Source organism: Schistocerca serialis, chromosome 4 (assembly GCF_023864345.2).
Source record: "Schistocerca serialis cubense isolate TAMUIC-IGC-003099 chromosome 4, iqSchSeri2.2, whole genome shotgun sequence".
NCBI classification, from domain to species: Eukaryota; Metazoa; Arthropoda; class Insecta; order Orthoptera; family Acrididae; genus Schistocerca; species Schistocerca serialis.
The window spans coordinates 829,709,466-829,733,191 of NC_064641.1; the positions used below are offsets into that span (position 1 = coordinate 829,709,466).

The window sequence follows — 23,726 nt, forward strand, 5'->3', positions numbered from 1 at the left end:
TTCACACCACGCAAATTCAGAAAACAAATGATTGCACGCTGTTCAAGTAAGGAAAACGTCGCCATTTTAAGTATTTAAAACAGTTCTCATTCTCGCCACTGGCGGTAAAATTCCATCTGCCGTACGGTGCTGTCTTCTCTGGGACGTATTGACAATGAACGCGGCCTCATATTAAAACAATGCGCATGTTTCTATCTCTTTCCAGTCCGGAGTAAAAAGAATCGGAGGCCTTAGAACTTGAATGCACCTCGTAAACCTCCAGAAACGTCTCAGCTTAGCCAGTGAGTCCGTAGAGAAAGGTTTAAATGACGTAATGCATTTAAAATCTTTGGTAAAAAGTGATCTTGTAATCTATGTAAAATTAGTGAAAAACGCTCTAGATCGCAATGGTTATTTTATTTAAAATGACCGTTTTCGTTCTGGACTTAGGCCATCTTCAGAATAGCACTGCCTAGTTCCATAAATAAGTCAGTGACTTACAATAAAGTAATTTACACTTATTAAATCGAAGATTTATTACCCATGTCCAGAACAGCCAGTAGACCCCAGTCTGCTGTTGGCTGGGCAGCATTGCGTTATATAGATCCGGCGAGGGCGCGTTTGTGCTGTATGACGTGAACGTCACCCAGTGAGGAATGATTTCCATAATTACTTATCATTTGAAGATTCAGTTGATCTAAAAGTGAATCATTACAAAAAGGTAGTGCCTATGGACAGAACAGATGTCAGAAATAGTGCGTAACTGTAATAAGATTATTTAAAAATTATTTCTCTGATTTCCATCTAATGTAAATATTTTATTTAACCATTGTGATATATCCATAGCATCGGCTATTTAATCAATAGAATGTGTGAATAGAATAACCTAATAGATTTGTGTAAATAATTATCATCTATGATACTTATGCAAAAATTACACTCCATGCCGTATTATATAGAAATTTATGAGGGTCGTTCAATAAGTAATGCCCCACATTTTTTTTTCTCAAAACATATTTATTGTTAAGAGCCAGAATTTGGTGAGAATATACATCAACATGTCTTGTTCATGTCCTTCTTTTCTACTTAGTCTCCATCACGTTGTATGGCCGTACGCCAACATTGTCGACGACCATGTATCGCCTGCTGGTAAAAGCTCTTGTTTTGCAGGCTAGCCATGTTTTCACTGCATGACTTAAACTCCTGTCATCCTCAGAGTGTGTTCCCCCCTAGAGAATCTTTAAGCGGCCTAAAGAGTAGGAGGTCCGAGGGTGCTAGGTCTGGACTATAGGGTGGATGAGGCAATGATGCCCAAACCAATTTGGCGATGTGTTCCCGGGTGTGTGTGGGCGTGCATCATCGTGTTGGAGCAAAATATCTACTGGATTCTTGTCCGATCCAACACGACGGAAACGGGTCTTGAGTTTATTCAGAGTCTTCACGTATGCTTCTGAATTGATGGTTGACCCTCTTGGCATCACATCCACGAAAATAACGCCATCACAATCCCAGAAGACTGTCTCCATGACTTTTCCGGCAGAGGCGGTTGTCTTGAATTTATTATTTTGTGGTGAATGGACTGCCATTTTGTTTCCGGCGCAAAGTGATGCACCCAGCTTTCGTCCTCCGTAACGATCAGTGACAAAATTGCCTCTCCGTCGGTCTCAAAACGCTCCAATAATTCAGATGAAATGGCCTTTCTTTGAATCTTGTGGTCAGCTGTGAGCATTCGCGGAACCCATCGTGAGCAACTCTTTGAATATCCGAGAGTCTCGACCACTGGAGACGCACTTCCAATGCTGACCGACCACTGTAGAGCCAGTTGTCGAGTTGTGGTGCGAGCGTGGCTGATCATGGAGCTCTGTTTCTGCATTTCCTGAGGCTGTAACTTTCTTTACCTATCGTCCAACTGCTATCAACTGCATCATCGCCATACACTGCACACAAACGGTTATGGATGTTCACTATGGTCCCCTTTTCTACACACAAGAATTCAATAACAGCGCGCTGTTTGTCATGTGAGTCGTACGTAGACGCGATTTTGAAGCTGTACTACGGCTCTGCTACGGGCCAGAACGGTTCGAAACTTCACCGGCGCAGAGAACAAACGTCAAATGGGAAGCACCAACAAGGACGTTTGTACATGTATATTAATGGATTTTTTTAAAGAAGTGTGGGGCATTACTTATTTAACGACCCTCGTAGTAGAACATTGGCGCTCTCTTCTGTCCTGAATATGCTATCTTCGGACTCCGTTACCATGGAGACGTCGTAAGATGGCCGCCAAATATCAAAGATGTATATCATTGACGCCATGTGCTATCATAACGACTGACGTCGATCGCAGCTGTCTAAGAGAGTCAGGATGGCGTCTTCTTAAGTGTTGCCAGCAGAGTATGATTGGCCGTGCTTTTTCACTCAAATTTCGTGGAGATTAAGACAACCCGTCCTTGTACTAACTTATACATTAAATGTGTTCGCAATGGCAAACATGGACAACAATCAGCTTTAGAATGGAATGACGTCAGTGAACATTTGTACCGGACCAGGACTCGAACCAAGATTTCCCGCTTATCACGAGAAGCCACCTTACCATTTGGCTATCTGTGCGCGAATCACGGGAAATACGGAAGCGTCCGATCTAACCCGTCGGCTTTGACCCATGACGTCACAAATATAGCGGAAACGACAATTCCAATATGGCGGATATAGAAACGTTGCATACGTATCACAAAGACGAAAACACATAGAAAAACAACACACACAAAGGTTTCACAAGAACAATCTGCTAACATTAGTAGCAAACAAAGATAATAATAAACAAGTGGTACTCAAGGCCCCCCCCCCCGCCAAAAAAAACTCCCAACCTAACCTCGTATTCAGGGCTACACTACAGATCAATGTGTAGGTCAATCAAAAGATAAAAAAAAGAAACAAATAAAAAAAAAAGAAAAAAACAATATTGGTTCATTAGACATAACGAGTAGCGACAAAACATATAGACCATAAAGATTGAACAATCTAATGGCAAACTGATAAAAGCCTCATAGACGACGTTAAAACAAAAAAGTACAGTAAAAAGGTAAACTATATATTACAGGCCCTAAAACTCCTACTAAGGTAACGTCAACGAGGCAACATCTACAAACACGCCACACTCACAAGCCAAACTCCGCGCCGTAATGACGTCACACACCACAACACCCTTACGTCACGGGTCAAAGCCGACGCGTGAGATCGGATGTTTCTGTTGACCCGAATCACGGCCAGTCCCAAACTTCCATACGTCGTCAAACATGTGTCTGCAACCTGTATTCCTTCATCCAGTGCGTACATTCCCGTACAGGGAAGACATTTTGCTTGGAAGACGCTTGCAGTGTTGTGCTAGAGCCGGCCGCTGTGGCCGTGCGATTCTAGGCGCTTCAGTCCGGAACCGCGCCGCTGTTACGATCGCAGGTTCGAATTCTGCCTCGGGCATGGATGTTTGGGGTCTAGTTTAGCAGGGGATACAACCCGTCGGCTTTGACCAATGACGTCATAATTGGCCAGAGAGCATGTATTACAAAGATGAAAGAGCTGAGAAGAATGTTCAGAAACAAAGGAATGCAAGAGAGAAAAACTGTACTTCGCATATATAAGGGCGAGTAGTGTTTTCACGTTAATTATATCGCGTTTTTGTATCTTAGTATTTCTCCACAAAATACAATGGAAATAAATGAGTAAAATATATTAGTAGCAAAGAATACATCACGTTACATGTATGTCAGTTGTATCTCGAAACCCCTTCGAACTGTATTGCTCAAGTGCAGTACGGGATACAAGTTAATCGTACGTCGATTTCTTGGTTTTAACTATCATTGCGGTCCTGTTGTTCACTTGAACTATGTATACCCTGCTTCACTAAACCGTAAATGAAACACCGGATACAAATGAAAAGATCATTCGAAGCGTGTTGCTTAAGTACAGTACGGAATAAGAGTTTGTCGTAAGTCGATTTCTTCGTTTTCACTAGCATTACTGTCCTGTTCTTCACATGAACGATGTATCCTCCGCTTCAGTAAACCCTAATTGGAACACGGATACAAATTGTAGATGTGTTGTTTATTTCGTCTCTGCTATTACTAACAGTCTTTTCGTACGTCCATATCAGTACTACTGATGACAGAAGGACCTACGTATGTAATATATGTATACCAGACTTCCGTTGACCTCTCTATATGTACACTGGTAACGGAAAGGTGGAAATAGACGTACGTTACATTTGCAACCTGTACCTCAATTGAACTACACGGAGACAAGAAGACGACCCATGTACAATTTGTATCCCGTACTTCACAATGGGTTAAAGTTTTCTTGTTGCCTTGGACGCTAATAGTATCCCATTCGTTACTTGAGCTACATAGCTGTACGCAACATTTGTATCTTGCTCGCCAATTGACATATATAGCGTCAGTGTAAAGGAGAAGTGAAGGACGGGATACAAATTTTAGTTGTGTCATCAGTGTAAAGGTGAAGTGAAGGACGGGATCAAATTTTAGTTGTGTCGGGGGGTTTCACCTGTTATATAGCAAGTACACATTCGAAAATGTCGTACTGATATTAGTGCTGGGAAACGAAAGAAGATCCTCAGCTGAGAAATTTCTATTACGTACTTCACAACACGAAAATACACATATTGGTGGAATAAAACAGTGAAATAACAAAATAGTGAAATACCGTGAAAGAAGCAAATGGGAAAGTGAACTTACCACACGGAAATATCGAGGAATAACCGAAGCTCGCCTAGACAAGACAGTAACGAAAATTACATACCCACAAACAGACAAGTTCATTCCTATAAACGAAAATAAGACACTAAAAATTGTTCTACAATAACAAACTAATACTCCAAATTTTCTCAATATCATTACGAATAATTATTTTAATGTACAATGACAGCGCTTATCCGGAACACTGAACTGTTTTATTATCTATGCCTCGAAGTGAAGACATTACTATCTATGACTAATGTATGACGTCATTGGTCAAAGCCGACGGGTTGTATCCCCTGCTTCACTAGACCCGATGTTTGCGATGTCCTTATGTTAGTTAGGTTTAAGTAGTTAAGTCTAGCGGACTGATGACCTCAGATGTTAAGTCCCATAGCGCTCAGAGCCATTTGAACCATTTTGTTGTGCCAGAATACCTTAATGAGTCGTTTTGCAGAGAAGCTCTCGAAGCAGTATCAGCGCACTCGGGTTCTCTGTAAAGTGCAATTCAGCTTCCTGTTATTCTTGGTGAAGAAGCGGGAAGCTACATTATTCGGGATAACGTTCAGGAGGAATGCCGTTATGATGTATTTATTTATTAAACAGGAGAACCTGATAACATCGACACAATTAGTAAAGATTAACTGAAAACGAACAATTTCCTGAGAGCATGGTATTACGACAGAACTAGATCGGAAGGCATCCTGTGGTGTCACCGCCAGACACCACACTTGCTAGGTGGTAGCTTTTAAATCGGCCGCGGTCCGGTAGTATACGTCGGACCCGCGTGTCGCCACTGTCAGTGATCGCAGACCGAGCGCCACCACACGGCAGGTCTAGAGAGACGTACTAGCACTCGCCCCAGTTGGACAGCCGACTTCGCTAGCGATGCTACACTGACGAGGACTCTCTCATTTGCCGAGAAGAGAGTTAGCATAGCCTTCAGCTAAGTCAATTGCTACGACCTAGCAAGGCGCCGTATTCAATTGATATTTATTATATGAAGCATGAATCATCAAGAGCGATATTCTACAATTATGGATTAAAGTTAAGTATTCCAGAAGCTACGTACTTTTCTTTATAGCATTCATTACGTATCCTGTTTCAGACCTCACGCCAGCCTGCGTGAGTTCAAGCGCGTGCCTTTCGGCTTCCTCTCATTGTGTCTAGTCTGTCTTGTCTAGACACAACACATCCTATCAGCGCTCATCTTGCTCTTACACTCGTGATATTTCGTACATTTTCGTTAGCCTAAACATTATTCGTTTATTTATTAAGATGATCAATTTCTGGACTTGCAATATTGCTGTAAGAAAACTCTTACATCCCATAGGCTTCTTCTAATATCTGTACAGGAAAAAGCGACTTTTATTAGCAAATCGATCGCTTCGGCATCGATGTATAGGCAGGGATTGTGGGTGTCAGACTGACTGATAATTTAGAGATTATCAAGTGCTGTGTGTAACCAGTGTTTGCCCAATGAATTACCAGCGTTGTTGGAGAACCTTAGCCTTGCAAAAAGGCAACAACTGTCGATTGTGCAGAACTGGGCACGACACCATTTTCTACTGATGATAAGACAATACCTCATTGCTACGTTCCATGGGCGATGAGTTAATTGAGGTAGCCCGCTAGTATTACGTTCCAGTTCACCAGAACTTTATTTGTTAGTTTTGTGGCTATGGGGATATTTTGAGACAGTGGTGAATACCCAATTCACCGACAACGTGCAGACAATACAGGAGCGTGTGGCCAATGCATGTGACACAATGCGAATGAAGCCAGGTGTATTTCGAAGAGTGCCTGATTCACTGTGAAGAAGGTATAAATGGTGCTTCAGGATGCGTGGTATGCAGCCATGGACTGTGCGGCTGGTCCCGGCGGAGGTTCGAGTCCTCCCTCGGGCATGGGTGTGTGTGTTTGTCCTTAGGATAATTTAGGTTAAGCAGTGTGTAAGCTCAGGGACTGATGACCGTAGCAGTTAAGTCCCATAAGATTTCACACACATTTGAACATTTGATGCGTGGTAATTGCATGCAGCACTGCTTGACGTGTCTTCTTGTACAAAACAAACAGATGGGAATGAGAAGACAGACTGGTCAACATCTGAACAGGTATTAGTTTCCGGATATATTATTACAGGGACTTTTCTTCCAGTTTTGACCAATAATGCTTCCTGCAGTAATATTGACACTTTTTTTCAAACACCCTGTATACCGCAGACAACAGCCGACGAGCACTCGACTGTAAGCGAATGGATAGTTACGCACGACTGCTCACTTGAAGATGGGAGGAGGCGTCCAGTTGAAATATCGTGGAGGGAAGTTTACGACGACCGGCTGCAGTACCGAAATCTCTTCGAACACTTAACCCGCAGGAAAAATTTTAAATTTCACAATCGCTGAATTATTATTCATTATTCATTTCTGGCTTATCTGATCGAATCTTGTCGCAATTGTAAGTCCCAGTCATGATCATTTGCGCCCAGTTTTTTTTCTTTTAAATTATATTAGAATGAGCTCTACTGATTAGGCAAGAGCTTGTCTAGCTTCTGTAGGTCGTCTCCATTCATTCCGTTGTAATCATCTTTTTACAGAAAATCTCTCTCTATAGAAATAATCCTACTTTAAATTTTACTCGTTTAGGGTCAAACGGTAGCGTCATTAACTAGTGGTCGACACATCCTGGTTCCTGTGTTCGAACCCAGCCATTGTTTTGAATAAAAGTCATCAACAGTAGTGTTCGAAGACTTTGAGGGTGGGGAGTCGTTCTGCTATCGACCTCGTGAGAGAGTGCGAGTGGACGGTCGTACTTTTAGGGCAACATCTTGCGCTTCCGATAGGAAACTGTTCTTAAAAGGTGGAAGATTCAGCAATGATCATCACCCTGAGGACGCAAAAGACAATTGAAACAACTGAACCACAAGCACGTAACATGTATCCATAGAAAATGTGGCCTGTAACTGAAGAGTATCATGATAACTTTTCCTTTCGGATCTCCGGGAGGGGTGAACCAAGTGGGATGTGATCAAGAGAAAAACACTGAATAACACGGAAGGCCAAGACTAAATGGGTGCAGGAAGAAAGTGAAGAAGTCCAAACAGAAATCGTCGGAAAGACTCATTCAGCATATAGAAAAGTCAAAACTGAAGTTAAAGGAAGGTTGTCAACATTAAGAGTATAATGGAAATTCCACTGTTAAGGGCATAGGAGAGACAGAGAGAGAAAGAAAAAAGATAGGTGAAAACACCTCTATGAAGGGGAAGACTTGTCTGGTGAAGTAATTGACGAAAAAATGAGAGTCAGTAAAGAAAACAAAAAAAAAAAAACATAGGGTACTCAGCGAAGGCAGAGATAACAGAGCTCTGGATGACTTTGATTAAATGAGGCGGCAGAGATAGATAACGTATGGATAACATTCCTATGGAATTTATGAAATCAGTGGAAAAGTGGTAACCAAGTGACCTCTATTCAAGTTGGTGTGTAAAATCTATGAGTCTGAACACATACCATCATACTTCGGGAAAAGTATCGTCCACAACATCCCGAAGATAGCAAGGGCAGATAAGCGGTAGAACTAGCGCAAAATCTCGTTAAACGCTCTTATATCCAAGTTACGGAGACGAGTAACACACAGAAGAATGGAAAAGAAAACTGAAACTTTACTACATGGGATCAGGTTGGGGCTGGCAAATACGAGGACAGTAGAGAGGTAGTTCTGACGTTTCGACTGATAGTGAACACAAGTCTTTTGAGAATCAACACATTTTCATAGGATTTGTCTACTTGGAAAAGTATTCGACACTATAAAATAGTGCAAGATGTCCTAACGTGAGAAAATGTGAGTATCCGATGGAGAAACGCGTATTATACGCAAGATGTGCTATAAACAATAGGGAACTGTAGGAATGTAAGACCAACCACGAGGAGCTTGCTGTGAGAGTAGTATTTATCAAAACTGGACATGATTGTTTCAATGGGAATTCCGCGATCGTTCATTAAATAAAATATGGCGCTTCAGTCTTCGATCGCTATTCTTTATTTTAAATTACCGGTTTCGGGCTAGCTGCCCATCTTCAAATCATATATTGTAGTTACAGAGTAACTTGTCCGTACAGAACACTCGGTTCGCTGTCATAAGTAAAGTAAATTTCCATCTAATGGGCAGCTAGCCCGAAACCGGTGATTGAAAATAAAGAATAACGATCGAAGACTGAAACGCCATGTTTTATTTAGAGTAGTATTTAGTCAGCGATGTTGCCTAATTTCAGTCTATACATCGAAAGAGGCAACGACGGAAATAAAAGGAAGGTTTACGAGCGGTAGTAAAATTCAGGATAAAATGATAACAAAGACGAGATTAGCTAATGACATTACTTTTCTCAGAATATGGATTGACAGTAAACCGAAAAAAAAACAGAAGTAATGAGAATCAGGAGAAATGAGAACAACGAGAAAGTTACCATCAAAATTGGTGATCGTAAAATATACGAAGTTAAGGAATTCTGATAGCTTGGAAGCAAAATAATCCATGACGTACGCATAAAGAGCAGACTAGCATAGGCAAAAAGGAAATTCCAGGCCGGAAAAAGAAGAAAATCGACATGTGCTGTTATAGACCGATGTTGACAATTACATGAATTGGTAGAATCAGTGAAGAAAGGAACATATGGAAAGCACTGGCAGCAGGAAGTGACAGGATGATAAGACATCAAAAAATAACTTCACTAGTAGTAGAAGGAGTTTGGGAGATTAAAAACTGTACGGGAGGACAGAGATAGTAATACATCCAAGCAATAACTCAGGGCGTAGCGTTGCAAGTGCTACTCTGAGACAAAGAGGTTGGCACAAAAAAGAAATTTGTGGTAGGCCGCATCGAACAAGTCAGAAGACTGATGACTGGAAAAAATCGGACAAGTGCGAGTAATAATATAATATAATACAATAATAATTATTATTATTTCGTATGGCTCAATGTCCCAAAGCAAGTTTTCCCTATTGGAGGCCATTTCAGCGACTTGCGTGTTCCTAACTTACCCCATTCATCCAACCGGGAAAAAGGCCCTAAATTTTAAGATGGAATCCGAACTACGTGTTGTTTCTGGCGACTCCACACATCGTAAGAGGTGAAGGTTAGGTGAAAACCAATACTGAGTTCTATGTTGTGACAAAGATTCGAGCCCGTGACTCCTCTGTTTCAGTCACACGCTTTATAGAAAGCTTATCGTTTGATTTCGTTGTTGTAAAAGGTTAAATTTTTCACGACGCCGAGACACGGTAGGCCTTAGTCGAGACATAGCCGGCCGTTGTGGCCACGGGCAGTTGGACAAACAGACAGACGGACTGCCGGCCGATGTGACCGAGCGCTTCAGTCCGGAGCCGCGCTGCTGCTGCGGTCGTAGGTTCGAATCCTTCCTCGGGCATGGATGTGTGTCATGTCCTTAGGTTAGTCACGTCTAATTAGTTCTAAGTCTAGGTGACTGATGGCCTCAGATGTTGAGTCCCATAGTGCTCAGAGCCATTTAAACCATTTTTGACAACCAGACATAAAAGTGATAGTATAAGGATTGCGTGTCTACCGACTGAAGTACGGCAAAGGATTTAATTGGTACTTTTAAAGCACTTTATTGCAATATTATATAGAAAAATTAAAACATATTTCAGTCAGCATGTTTCCATCCTTTTGTTGCAGGTGGCACTGGAATACGTGATTTTTAGTTTCACTGTAAATTTCAGTTCGAATTTTAATATGAATTCCGTTCTTGTAAAAGTGTCTCAGTATTCTTCTAACGTGTCTACATTCCTTCATCGTATTCACAAAATGTGTAATAACCAAGAATCAATAATAAGAATGGGAGGCCAAGAGTAAAGTCCTCACTCTGAAGAGGGTGTAATACAGAGATGCAGTATTTCTCCTCTAATTGTTAACTTTTAAATCGAAGAAGCTTTGAAGGAAATAAAATAGAGGTTCAGTACTGGTATTAACATTCGGGTTGATACGATATCGATGTCAACATTCACTGCCATATGTATCTTCCGTCAAAATGAAGAAGAGTTATACGACTTGTAAAATGGTATGACGAAGCAAGGGTGACATACGTACACTAGCACAGAATATAATCACTTTCCTTCCCAAAAGCAGTCTGATATTGTCGAACTTAAGCCTTAATATCAGAAACGTACATACGGTGCTGAAAAAGAAGAAAATCAAAACTTTGAGATGTGTTACAGAGAGACACTGAAAATTAAATAGCGATTGACATGGAAAGGATTAGGTGGACACCAATGAGAGGAAGAGAGTAGAAGTAGCCGTATATTGTAAAATCATAGGGAAGGACCAAATTTGGCATATACACAAAAAATTATCATGTGTGTATCACACCAGCAATGACGCTTGCTTTCTCTCCAGAAATGGATACTTGTCAAGATTTGAAATTGTGCTCATCAGCCTCATAAACCAACATCCCATTGGTGGAACCAGTTTAGCATAAATAATGTCTCGTAAATTATGATGAGACGTTTTCCTGGAAAAAAATCATGAAAACGGGACGAGAAACAGTCGCTACTGTGGAATCTTAAATGGGGACGTTGTGTTCACCAGAGTGTGCCATATCATCATTTCATGTACAGTTATCCTGAAGTAGACTGTCAACTGTTTTTGCAGAATTTCTCATGCATATACGATGTCCATTTAATGACAAGGATTTTCATACTTTCAAATTTGCCTACCCACGTAAGCTAGTTGCATGTAATTGAAGGTCTCTCCTTAAAGGAAAGAAAAACTTAAGAAATCTTAAGTTCTTGCGAACTATGGAGGAGCAGTATCTCAGGAATACAGAAGCTCGTTGTCATTCTCTGCTACAGCAGTATCTCTCCGGAAAAAGAGTTCAAGGAGGGAAAGCCTATGCGGCATAGAGTTCGAGCGGCGCTTTGAAAGCCCACTTCCGCGATAACTTAATGACCTCTAGCGTGTGACAAAGAGAAACAGGGTAATGAGTTTCTGCGCTAAGCCTGCGAAATTCAATAGCCTTTCGGACAGGTTCCGGGTACGTGTACCAGGAATGTTGGGCAGCAACACCGTCGCTACTATGTTGAAATAAGGGTCCAGTGTCCAATGTCGCGTCTTCCGGATTTGGACCCGTTTGTAGAAAGAACATCTTGATGGTTAATTGTGTTAATTAACGATGCAATATTGTTACGTCATTCCTCGAATCTGCCCAATGATTATGGCATCCATAATTGGCGTGTTTTCGTGATTCTTCTGGCCATTAAAATTGCTACACCACGAAGATGACGTGCTACAGACGCGAAATTTAACAGACTGGAAGAAGATTCTGTGATATCCAAATGATTAGCTTTTCAGAGCATTCGCACAAGGTTGGCGCCGGTGACGACACCTACAACGTGCTGACATGAGGAAAGTTTCCAACCGATTTCTCATACACAAACAGAAGTTGACCGGCGTTGTCTGGTGAAACGTTGTTGTGATGCCCCGTGTAAGGAGGAGAAATGCGTACCATCACGTTCCCGACTTTGATAAAGGTCGTATTGTAGCCTATCGCGATTGCGGTTTATCGTGCTGCTCGCGTTGGTCGAGATCCAATGACTGTCAGCAGAATATGGAATCGGTGGCTTCAGGAGGGCAATACGGAACGCTGCGCTGGATCCCAACAGCCTCGTATCACTAGCAGACGAGATGACAGGCATGTTATCCGCATGGCTGTGACGGATCATGCAGCCTCGTCTCGATCTTTGAGTCAACAGATGGGGACGTTTGCAAGACAACAACCATGTGCACGAACAGTTCGACGACGTTTTTAGCAGCATGGACTATCAGCTCGGAGACCATGGCTGCGGTTACCCTTGACGCTGCAACACAGACAGGAGCGCCTGCGATGGTGCACTCAGCGACGAACGTGGGTGCACCAAAGGCAAAACGTTATTTTTTCGGATGAGTCCAGGTTCTGTTTACAGCATCATAATGGTCGCATCCGTGTTTGGTGACATAGCGGTAAACGCACATTGGAAGCGTGTATTCGTCATCGCCATACTAGCGTATCACCCGGCGTGATGGTACGGGGTGCCATTGGTTACACGTCTCGGTCACCTCTTGTTCGCATTGACGGTACTTTGAACAGTGAACATTACATTTCAGATGTGTTATGACCCGTGGCTCTACCCTTAATTCGATCCCTGCGAAACCCTACATTTCAGCAGGATAATGGACGACCGCATGTCGCACGTCCTGGATACAGAAAATGTTCGACTGCTGCCCTGGCCAGTACATTCTCCAGATTTCTGACCAACTGAAAACACCTGGTGAATGGTGGCCGAGGAACTGTCTCGTCACAATACGCCAGTCAGTACTCTTGATGAACTGTGGTATCGTGTTGAAGCTGCAAGGGCACATCTACCTGTACACGCCATCCAAGCTCTGTTTGACTCAATGCCCAGGCGTATCAAGGCCGTTATTACGGCCAGAGGTGGTTGTTCTGGGTACTGATTTCTCAGGATTTATGTACCAAAATTGCGTGAAAATGTAATCACATGTCAGTTCTAGTATAATATATCTGTGTAATGAATACCCGTTTATCATTTTTATGGCCAGTTGTGTATTTCTTCAAGCGTGAGTGCATTTGTAGCGGGTGTTAAAATTGGCACATAGCGGCTTTCAGCCAGTCCATCGCACGATGCTTCTGTGTAACGACGGCACTGTAGAAAGAATATCTACACTGACTTGGACCAAAGAACAGCGCCCACTGTGAATGTTGACGATATGGCTCGTAGGGATCAATTAATGCTTTGTGGACGAACTCCCTGCTCTTGCATCTGGAGTGCAACGGATACTGGGAACAATCCAGTGTGAATCCGCACCTGGCACCAAATATTATAAAGGAATTCAGGTTATTCTCGAATTCTGATTGTGGCCATCTCTTCCTCAGCAGAGACACACGATTTCAGACAATTTTTTCGTTGTTATTTACGCAAGGTAGTGAAGCGCACATTGATATGGGTCACGATCTTGTCCATAAAAGGGGAAGAGTCAGCAATGATCAGCAGTAAGAGCATATGGCGGACAATATAAATCACTGATCCATATAATGTGTATCCACAGGACATGTGACCTGTAATTGAAAAAGTATCATGATGATCTCACCATTGGTAACAAACTACTGGTTAGTTCCCCATTCAGATCTCAGGAAGGGGACTGCCGAGAGGGAGGTACCTATGAGAAAAAGACTGAACAATTAACGAAAGGGCAATATACTGCGTGTCAGAGCGTACTCTGTCAGAAGTTAGAACGTGTTAGGGAGGCTAGAAAATCTGAACACGTGAATGAAAAGCCTCAATTTAATATAGTGGTGGTCAGTGAGGTGAAGTAAAATGGAAAGGATTTATTATGAATTGGAAGGTATGGCAGAAAGCGAGCTATAGTGAACAGTTCAGTACCGTAATAGAGTTGTTATCAGAATCGACAGCAAACCTACGCCAATAACCAGATCGTAGGTATACAAACCGACGTCAGAAGACGAAGATGAATAGTTAGAGAAAATACTGCAAATGAGGATAATGAATGGGTAATTCAGTATGAAAAGGGAGAAGATATTTTTATAATCGTGGAGCGATTGGAATGCGGTAGTATGGTGGCGGAAAAGAAAACAGAGTAAGGAGAGAATATGGGCCTGGTAATAGGCACGAGTGAGGGATGAAACTGATAGAGACCTTCAAAAATTTTCAAGTACCATTACAGAATACACTGGTCAAACAAGAGAAATGGAAGTATACTTTGCAAAATTCCTAAAGAGACGAAAATACTCCCGCTAGATTACATCATTGTCAGACAGAGATTTAGAAATCAAGTACTATACGGTAAGGAATAACAAGGACAGATATAGAATCGGAACATATTTAGTAATGATGATGAGTAGAAGAAAATTTAAGACAATCCCTCGGAAGAATCGGCGTGGAAAGAACTGGGATGCCAATATACTAAGAAATCTGGAGTCATAAGTTCTCCAAAAAAGACAGATACTGCGATAATACATACCACAGTAGGGCGTTGAGCTGAAGAGGAATGGACTTCTCTAGATCGTGCAGTCATTGAATTTTTACTGACAGATATACGGAAGCCAACTACGAAGAAACCGTCGGTAACAGAAGATACATTTGAAATCATCGACGAAAGAAGGAAGCACAAAAAACGTTCGGGGAAGGAAAGAATTACAGCAGATTAAGTCACTCAAAAACTGAATAACGTGAAAGTACAACAAAGACAAGGCGCAATGGCTATGGGATAAATGTGAAGGATTTCGAGAACAACTGGTCATTATAATGTATGATTCAGCATACAGGAAATTCAAATAAAGTGGTGACATTGAGAGAGCAAGAGGAACTCCATTGTTAAATACACAGAGTGTTGGTGGAATGAGTGCAATGAAGGCCTCTACGACGCGCAGAAACTGTCACTTCACGCGATATAGGCAGAAATGAGAGTCGTTATAGGGGACATCGGAGATCCAATATTAGAGTCACAGGTCAAATAAGACAAATAGACAGAAACCACAACTTTGGAATTTCACAAAGCATTGGGGGAAGTGGCAACCAAACGACTGTTGAATTTGGTGTGTTTTGGACATAAAAGATAGCGTAGATTTGGTACCGGATGGCCATGTGATCCTTCATTGCAGTCGTAAGTCATGGCAATGAAGTTGTGTTTGAGTGCGAATCGGTAGTATGCAATAGGTGCTGTAAGGTGGATCGACGTGTTGATGAGACAGAATGACATAAAGCGTCTGATGTGTTGGGACGTGATCATGACCTACCTTGAATGAAGTTGCCTGGTTTGTTTATCGATTCTGTCGACACCCCATAGCGTCTACAAGGAATGATGTTTAAATGACAGGCATCTAAAACAACGTAAGAACAACGATTGTCAAGAGATATGGAATATCTGAAAATCGCGGAATGTTGGAAACTGAAACTGAAGAGAATCGGGGTGTTTGAGCTATGCTGTCACAATGAGATATGGAAAATACGGCAAACTGATATTATAAGAAATGTGGTGGTGCTCTGCGGAATCGGCGTGGAAAGGAATATGTGGAGACCAGAAGATGCGACAGGATCGTAGAAGTTAAGACGTCGGAAAATAGCTGTCACTAGAGGTAGCAGAAACTTCAGAGAAAGAGGAGGCGCGACAGCAAATAGTTGGATTTAACTCTGAGAGGAAATTGTGACGGGTCGCATCAAATCAGTCAGAAGAGCGATAACCCAAAAAGAGTTAATGGAAGAAATCCGGCTGTGCGCATCCCGCAGGAAACAGTCCATCATCGAAAAATGTGCATCTAGTTTCATTCGAACTTCCATCCGGCCAAATTCGATTCTTGGCCTCACTCAGGAGTCCGCAGCTCGTGGTCTCGCGGTAGCGTTTTCGCTTCCCGAGCACGGGGTCCCGGGTTCGATTCCCAGGGGGGTCAGGGATTTTCACCTGCCACGAGATGACTGGGTGTTGTGTCGCCTTCATTACGGCCGGAGGAAGTCCATGGCAATCCACCTCCACTACAACCTTGCCTAGTGCGGTGCTGCGGGTCTCCCGCATCGTTCCCCTACGCTCTATCTACATCTACATCCATACTCCGCAAGCCACCTGACAGTGGGTGATGGAGGGTACCATGAGTACCTCTATCGGTTCTCCCTTCTATTCCAGTCTCGTATTGTTCGTGGAAAGAAAGATTTTCGGTATGCCTCTGTGTGGGCTCTAATCTCTCTGATTTTATCCTCATGGTCTCTTCGCGAGATATACTTAGGGATCAATATACGTAGGGATCAATATACTATTTGACTGGTATGTTTTCGAAACTTCAACAAAAGCCCGTACCGAGCTACTGAGCGTCTCTCCTGCAGAGTCTTCCACTGGAGTTTGTCTATCATCTCCGTAACGCTTTCGCGATTACTAAATGATCCTGTAACGAAGCGCGCTGCTCTCCGTTGGATCTTCTCTATCTCTTCTATCAACCCTATCTGGTACAGATCCCACACTTGTGAGCAATATTCAAGCAGTGGGCGAACAAGTGTACTGTAACCTACTTCATTTGTTTTCTGATTGTATTTCCTTAGGATTCTTCCAATGAATGTCAGTCTTGCATCTGCTTTATCGACGATCAACTTTATATGATCATTTCATTTTAAATCACTCGTAATGCCTACTCCCAGATAATTTATGGAATTAACTGCTTCCAGTTGCTGACCTGCTACATTGTAGCTAAATGATAAAGGATCTTTCTTTCTTTGTACTCGCAGCACATTACACTTGTCTACATTGCCATTCCCTGCACCATGCGTCAATTCGTTGCAGATTGTCCTGCATTTCAGTACAATTTTCCATTGTTACAACTCTCGGTATACTACAGCATCATCCACAAAAAGCCTCAACGAACTTCCGATGTTATCCAGAAGGTCATTTATATATATATTGAAAAGCAACGGTCCTACGACAGCCCCAGCGGCACAACATAAATCACTCTTACTTCCATTGAGAATGACATGCCGCGTTCTGTTATCTAGGAACTCTTCAATCCAATCACACAGTTGGTCTGATAGTCCATATGCTCTTACCTTGTTCATAAAACGACTGTGAGGAACTGTATCGAACGCCTTGCGGAACTCATGAAACACGGCATCCACCTGTGAACCCGAGCCTATGGCCCTCTGAGTCTCGTGGACGAATAGCGCCAGCTGGGTTTGACACGATCGTCTTTTTCGAAACCCATGGTGGTTCCTACAGAGTAGATTTCTAGTCTGCACAAACGTCATTATACTCGAACATAATACGTGTTCCAAAATTCTACAACTGATTGACGTTAGAGATATAGGTCTATAGTTCTGTACATCTGATCGACGTCCCTTCTTGAAAACGGGGATGACCTCAGCCCTTTTCCAATCCTACGCTCTTCTACAGACCTACGGTACACCGCTGCAAGAAGGGGGAAAAGTACCTTCGCGTACTCTGTGTAAAATCGAACTGGTATCCCATCAGGTCCAGTGGCCTTTCCTCTTTTGAGCGATTGTAATTGTGTTTTTATCCCTCTGTCATCTATTTCGTTATCTACCATTTTGTCGTCTGTGCGACAATCTAGAGAAGGAACTACAGTGCAGTCTTCCTCTGTGAAACAGCTTTGGAAAAAGACATTTAGTATTTCGGCCTTTAGTCTGTCATCTTCTGTTTCAGTACCCTTTTGGTCACAGAGTGTCTGGACATTTTGTTTTGATACACCTTCCGCTTTGACATAAGACCAAAATTTCATACGATTTTCTGCCAAATCAGTACATAGAACTTTACTTTCTAATTCATTGAACGCCTCTCGCATAGCCCTCCTCACACTAAATTTCGCTTCGCGTAATTTTTGTTTGTCCTCTGTAAAGGAGTATGGGACTTCATCATCATCGCTCGGGAAAATTTTAACTGGGAGGCTGTTATACAATGAGAAAAATTTCATTGTAATAGTTAGGAAATTAAGTGGTTGTTGTGTTCTCCAACAGTTTATTGAACGTATCTTCTTCTACAATACAATAGCTGGCTGTACAATAGATACAGACATCCGTCGATCTAGCCGGAGATGTGGTTCCTCTCAGTCGGCTGGTACTTCGATCGGCGGTGCAGTACAGCGGCTTCGGTGATATCTTATCGGAGACTGTGCTAGAGCGGTTGCCACTAGCAGCGGACGAAGACGTCTGCCTTGGACCGGCCGGGCCTACACAGTGAGCTGGAGCCAATAGAAACCCTGCGTAGGAGTCCGTGGCCGGATATGTCGCGGCGACCTCTGCAAGGAGAGGTTCCTATTAATCGACTGGACTATTCCGCGTGTTAACCTGATGTCTTCGCCTGTTTGGCTGTCGGTTTGTTTCCCTCATAGCGTGGCTGTTATGCGGTGCTGCCTGCCAATTAGGGGAACCCGATGGCAGACAATACAGTGGTCAAGTGACACTGGATCTTGCCTCATTCTATGGAATGTAGTTATCTGGCGTCGTCAAGTCCATAATCCGATATTGGGCACACTTTCATGAAAATGAACCAATAATTGACAATGTGTGTGTCTGACGTGTGTTGCAGGAGGATTCCCGTACCCGACGGTGAGCGACCACGACCTGCTCAGGTTCCTGCTGGAAGGTCGCAGGCTGGAGAAGCCGGACAACTGCACCGATGAACTGTGAGTATCCGACGTGCCTTTCGCAGCAGTGCGCATTCATCGCCTGTGCAGCAACGAAGTCGGCTGATCAAAGACTGTCGCACAAAGAATTAAACTTTTGGGAAATCCGCAGTTTCTGTTCTACTAAGGTGACAGCGCTTTGAACGGTTTTCATCTGTTTTATTTATGGTTAGATCGGTGTTAAACTGTCATATTGCTTCGTCAAAGATATAAGGAAGATATTTATGTCAAATAACTTTGGTAGTGTAGTAGAAAACTTTGTCAAATCTCGCATTTCGTCATAGAAATATGAGTAAATCTAATGCCTCGCCCTAGATTTTGTCATAAAAGTCGTTCGCCTTCTGTTCAGTGCAATGTGAAATGCAACCGCTTGGAGCGCTGCCGTCACTACTGATATTTGACGTCTGCCGTGTGTTTGTAAATGTGGCATCAAAGCTTTGTTTGTGTGTTCCTTCCACTCTATTTAATAACCTTGCATCGATTCGGGTGGGGGATGAGCAGTGGGTACAAGGCATTATATTAATCGTGTGCTGATAGGCAGGTGGGATACGTTGCAGGCGACTTTAAATCCACAATCACAGGTACAGCCATCCACCTCTACATCTGAAAGCATCCAGGCAGCTATTCAGTAAACCAGAATAGAGGATAAGTATAGATCCTAAAGGTAAAAAAAAATAAAAAATAAAATAAATAAATAAAAAATAAAAATAAAAATAACCTCTTCATTCTACTTTCTCTGTTTTTGAAATCTTGATGCTACAAGTTAAAAAGTGCTTCACCGTTTCGTACTTTTTATCAGTTTTGTAGTTACGGAAACACTAATTCTGTTAATTAAATTATTCGAAAATAAAAATAGTTCTTAATGCCCATATAGTGTACGACATATTTATTTGCTTTCAACATCCTTCCTTCAGTACTTTATTTCTGGTATTATTTCGGTTGAAATGCACTGTGGTATTAGGGTGCTGTATTGTAAGCTAGAGTAGCTCTACTCTGTAATAACAATCGCTGTGTTATGGCGAGGCGAGCCTGTCTTGTGCACACATAGCATTTCTCAAGTGAGTAATATGCTTTTTAATATGAGAAGCCACTTTACTGAGTAAATATTGAAATGCACACTCAACCATACGTAAGTATTTCTTATTAGACTTGACGTCCTCCACCTGCAGCTCTCGTAATAAATTTTGCTCAGTGCTTTTGTTACAGCGATAAAACCCACGGCTTCACCCACCGCTTCCCTTGCAAATGCACACACAATGCAACCGTAGTAAAAGCAAATGCGGCGCATTTTAACAAGTTGTTCTTGTCAGCCATCTTGAACTTTGACGAAAAACATGATGACAGTGTAATAGCGCCACGTCAAAGATTTTTGTCAAAGAATTTCGACGAATGTATCATCACAATTCTTTCTGAAAGAAATGTGATAGGCCAATACCGGCCTCAGTAATGGAGCACTTCACTACAGAACGACAGGTTGTCATAGTGAAATGGTTCAAATGGCTCTGAGCACTATGGGACTTAACTTCTGAGGTCATCAGTCCCCTAGAACTAACCTAAGGACATCACACACATCTATGCCCGAGGTAGGATTCGAACCTGCGACAGTAGCAGCAGCGCGGTTCCAAACTGAAGCGCCTAGAACCGCTCGGCCACATCGGCCGGCCGCCTTCCCTATTACAGACTTAACGTGTCACACTATTGGATGTTACTTCATACTACTGCACGAAAATAATTACGAGATTTACTGTGCTCAACTTGCCCACCGCTAAGTTTGTTATCAATTACAATCGAGTACATTCTCTTTGTTTTATGCATTATCTTACATTCATTTTACCAGGAGATATCTTTTACATGAATGTATTGAAAATTCTATGGTACTTTTTACAGTTCCGTTAAGACCAAAGGTTCCATTTACATTTCAAAAACGTTAAATATGTTTTCAATTGGGTACGCGAGACACATCCAGACAGTAACCAGCCTCGTCCCAGAAATTTTCGAGCATGGCTGGAGATACTTCATTAACTGGTGCCGTCTTCCACTTCAGCCCGAGCTGGTGGAAGTCTAGGCTAAACAACGGAATCTTTTGTAAATCACCACAATAAAAAAACTCACGTAATTTGAGGTGGAAGCTAGTAGTTCAATGTGAGATCCGTGCGCATCTTGTGGCCGATATAGCGTTGAGTCATCTCGTAGTTAAGAATTGCAGCTGTAATTGAATTGCTACTGTTGAAATTAAGACTGCAAAACGCCTTTCCTTGCTGTGTTACTGCCTTCTCGACTCAACGCACAAAATGAACAAGCGAGCAAGCTCCAGTGAGAACCTACCCGACAAGCATATTTATAACTGGCCACACGGTAAACATTAGGTTTCGATTCGTAATTTAACGTTCACCTAAGGTTTCTGTTTAATTCATGTAAAAGATATAGTCTAATAAATTTGGTTGAATCTTCTTGAAATGCGGCACAATGGGTAAATGTCCCCAAACATTGTTACTTGTATTACGTAGCGTCGTTTACAGAATCAAATTAAACACATCTATATCTACGTGACTACTCTGCTATTCACAATAAAGCACGTGGCAGAGGGTTCAATGAACCACCTTCAAGCTGTCTCCCAAGCGTTCCACTCTCGAAGGGTACGCGGGAAAAACGAGCACTTAAATTCTTCTGTGCGAGCCCTGATTTCTCTTATTTTATCGTAATGATCATTTCTCCCTATGTAGGTGGGTGCCAACAGATTGTTTTCGCAATCGGCGGAGAAAACTGGTGATTCTAAATTCATGAGAAGATCCCGTTGCAACGAAAAACGCCTTTGTTTTAATGATTGCCACTCCAACTCACGTATCATGTCTGTGACACTATCTCCCCTATTTCGCAATAATACAAAACGAGCTGTCCTTCTTTGTACTTTTTCGATGTCATCCGTCAGTCCCACCTGATGCGGATCCAACACCGTACAGCAGTGCTCCAGAATAGGGCGGAGAAGCGTGGTGTAAGCAGTCTCTTTAGTAGACCTGTTGCACCTACTAAGTGTTCTGCCAACGAATCGCAGTCTTTAGTTTTCTCTACCCACAATATTATCTATGTGATCGATACAATTTAGGTTATTTGTAATTGTAATCCCTAAGTATTTAGTTGAACTTACAGCGTTCAGATTTGTGTAACATATCGTGTAATCGAAATTTAGCTGATTTCTTTTACTACTCATGTGAATAACTTCACACTTTTCTTTATTCAGGGTCAATTGCCACTTTCCACACCATACAGATATCTTATATATATAATTCTACAATTCGTTTTGATCATCTGATGACTTTACAAGACGGTATACGGCAGCATCATCTGCAAACAATCTAGGACGGCTACTCATATTGTCTCCTATGTCGTTAATATAGATCAAGAAAAACAGAGCGCCTCTAGCACTTCTGTTTTACTTTCCGTCTATTACTACGAACTGTGACCTTTCTGACAGGAAATCGCGAATCCAGTCGTACAACTGAGGCGCTACTCCGTGGGCACGCAGTTTGGTTAGAAGACGATTGTGAGGAACGGTGTCGAAAGCCTTCTGCAAATGTAAAAATATGGAATCACTGTCGGTATCAGTTATTACTTCATGAGTATAAAGAGCTAGTTGTGTTTCACAAGAACGATATTTTCTGAAACCATGCTCACTATGTGTCAATAAATCGTTTTCTTCGAGGTACGTCATAATGTTCGAATACAGTACATGTTTCGAAACCCTAGTGCAAATCGACGTTAGTGATATGGGCCTGTAATTCAGCGGATTACTCCTACTTCCCTTTTTGGGTACTGGTGTGACTTGAACAATTTTCCAGCATTTAGGTACGGATCTTTCTGTGAGCGAGCACTCTCTGAGAGGAACCTGACTGGTATGCAATCTGGGCCGGAGGCCTTGCATTTATTAAGTGATTTAAGCTGCTTCGTTACTCCTTGGATATCTACCTCTATGTTTCTCATCTTGGCACTTGTTCTTGATTGGAATTCAGGAATATTTACTTCGTCTTCTTTGGTGAAGGCGTTTCGGAAAACAGATGCAATTTGTGATACCAGACACAATACCTTTATGTGTCATCTACAGCTACACCTAAACTGTGCGATCCAACTTACGGAGTGTGGCGGAGGGTACTTAACTTGCCACTTTCACTGTCCCCATTTCCATCTAGAGTCGTGAATGGTCCGACGCAAGAACGATTACTGGGAAGTTTCTGTGCGGGTTCTATTCTCAGTTATTTTATGTTCATGGCTTTAATTCGAGATAAAGGAAGCAGGAAGCTAATCTTCTAAGAATGTATCCTCTCGGATCTTTAACAGTAAACCACGCCATAATGCCGCCCCGCAGCTTCTGCCACTGGAGTTACCTGAGCGCGTGTGTGACGGCTTCGAGCTTAGCAGACGAACCCGTAACGAAACGCGCTGCATTTCTTTGGAACCCCTGAGTTTCCTCTGTCAGTCCTTTGTGTCGCGGAGCGCAGACCGACGAGGAACACTCATTTATTGGTCGGACAAGGGTTGTCAGTGGAGCATACTTCCTGAAGATTCTTCCAGTGAATCTCAGCCTGGCATCAGCCTTATCAGCGATTCGCTTCCTGGGGGGTCATTAAACTTTAAATAATTTCATGTTCATACTCCCAGATACACTACTAGCCATTACAATAGCCACACCAAGAAGAAATGCAGATGATAAACGTGTATTCATTGGACAAATGCATTATACTAGAGCTGATATGTGATTACATTTTCACGCAATTTGGGTGCATAGTTCCTGAGAAATCAGT

General features: G+C 42.3%; 1 protein-coding gene across 1 annotated transcript in view; it reads left to right on the top strand.

Moving 5' to 3' along the window:
• LOC126473435 (uncharacterized) overlaps positions 1-23,726 on the top strand; it is an 860,366-nt gene that overhangs the window by 818,307 nt on the left and 18,333 nt on the right. Inside the window, exon 20 of the mRNA XM_050100479.1 lies at positions 18,834-18,930. Coding sequence (XP_049956436.1) covers positions 18,834-18,930 — 97 coding nt within the window. The remainder of the gene's footprint in view (positions 1-18,833; positions 18,931-23,726) is intronic.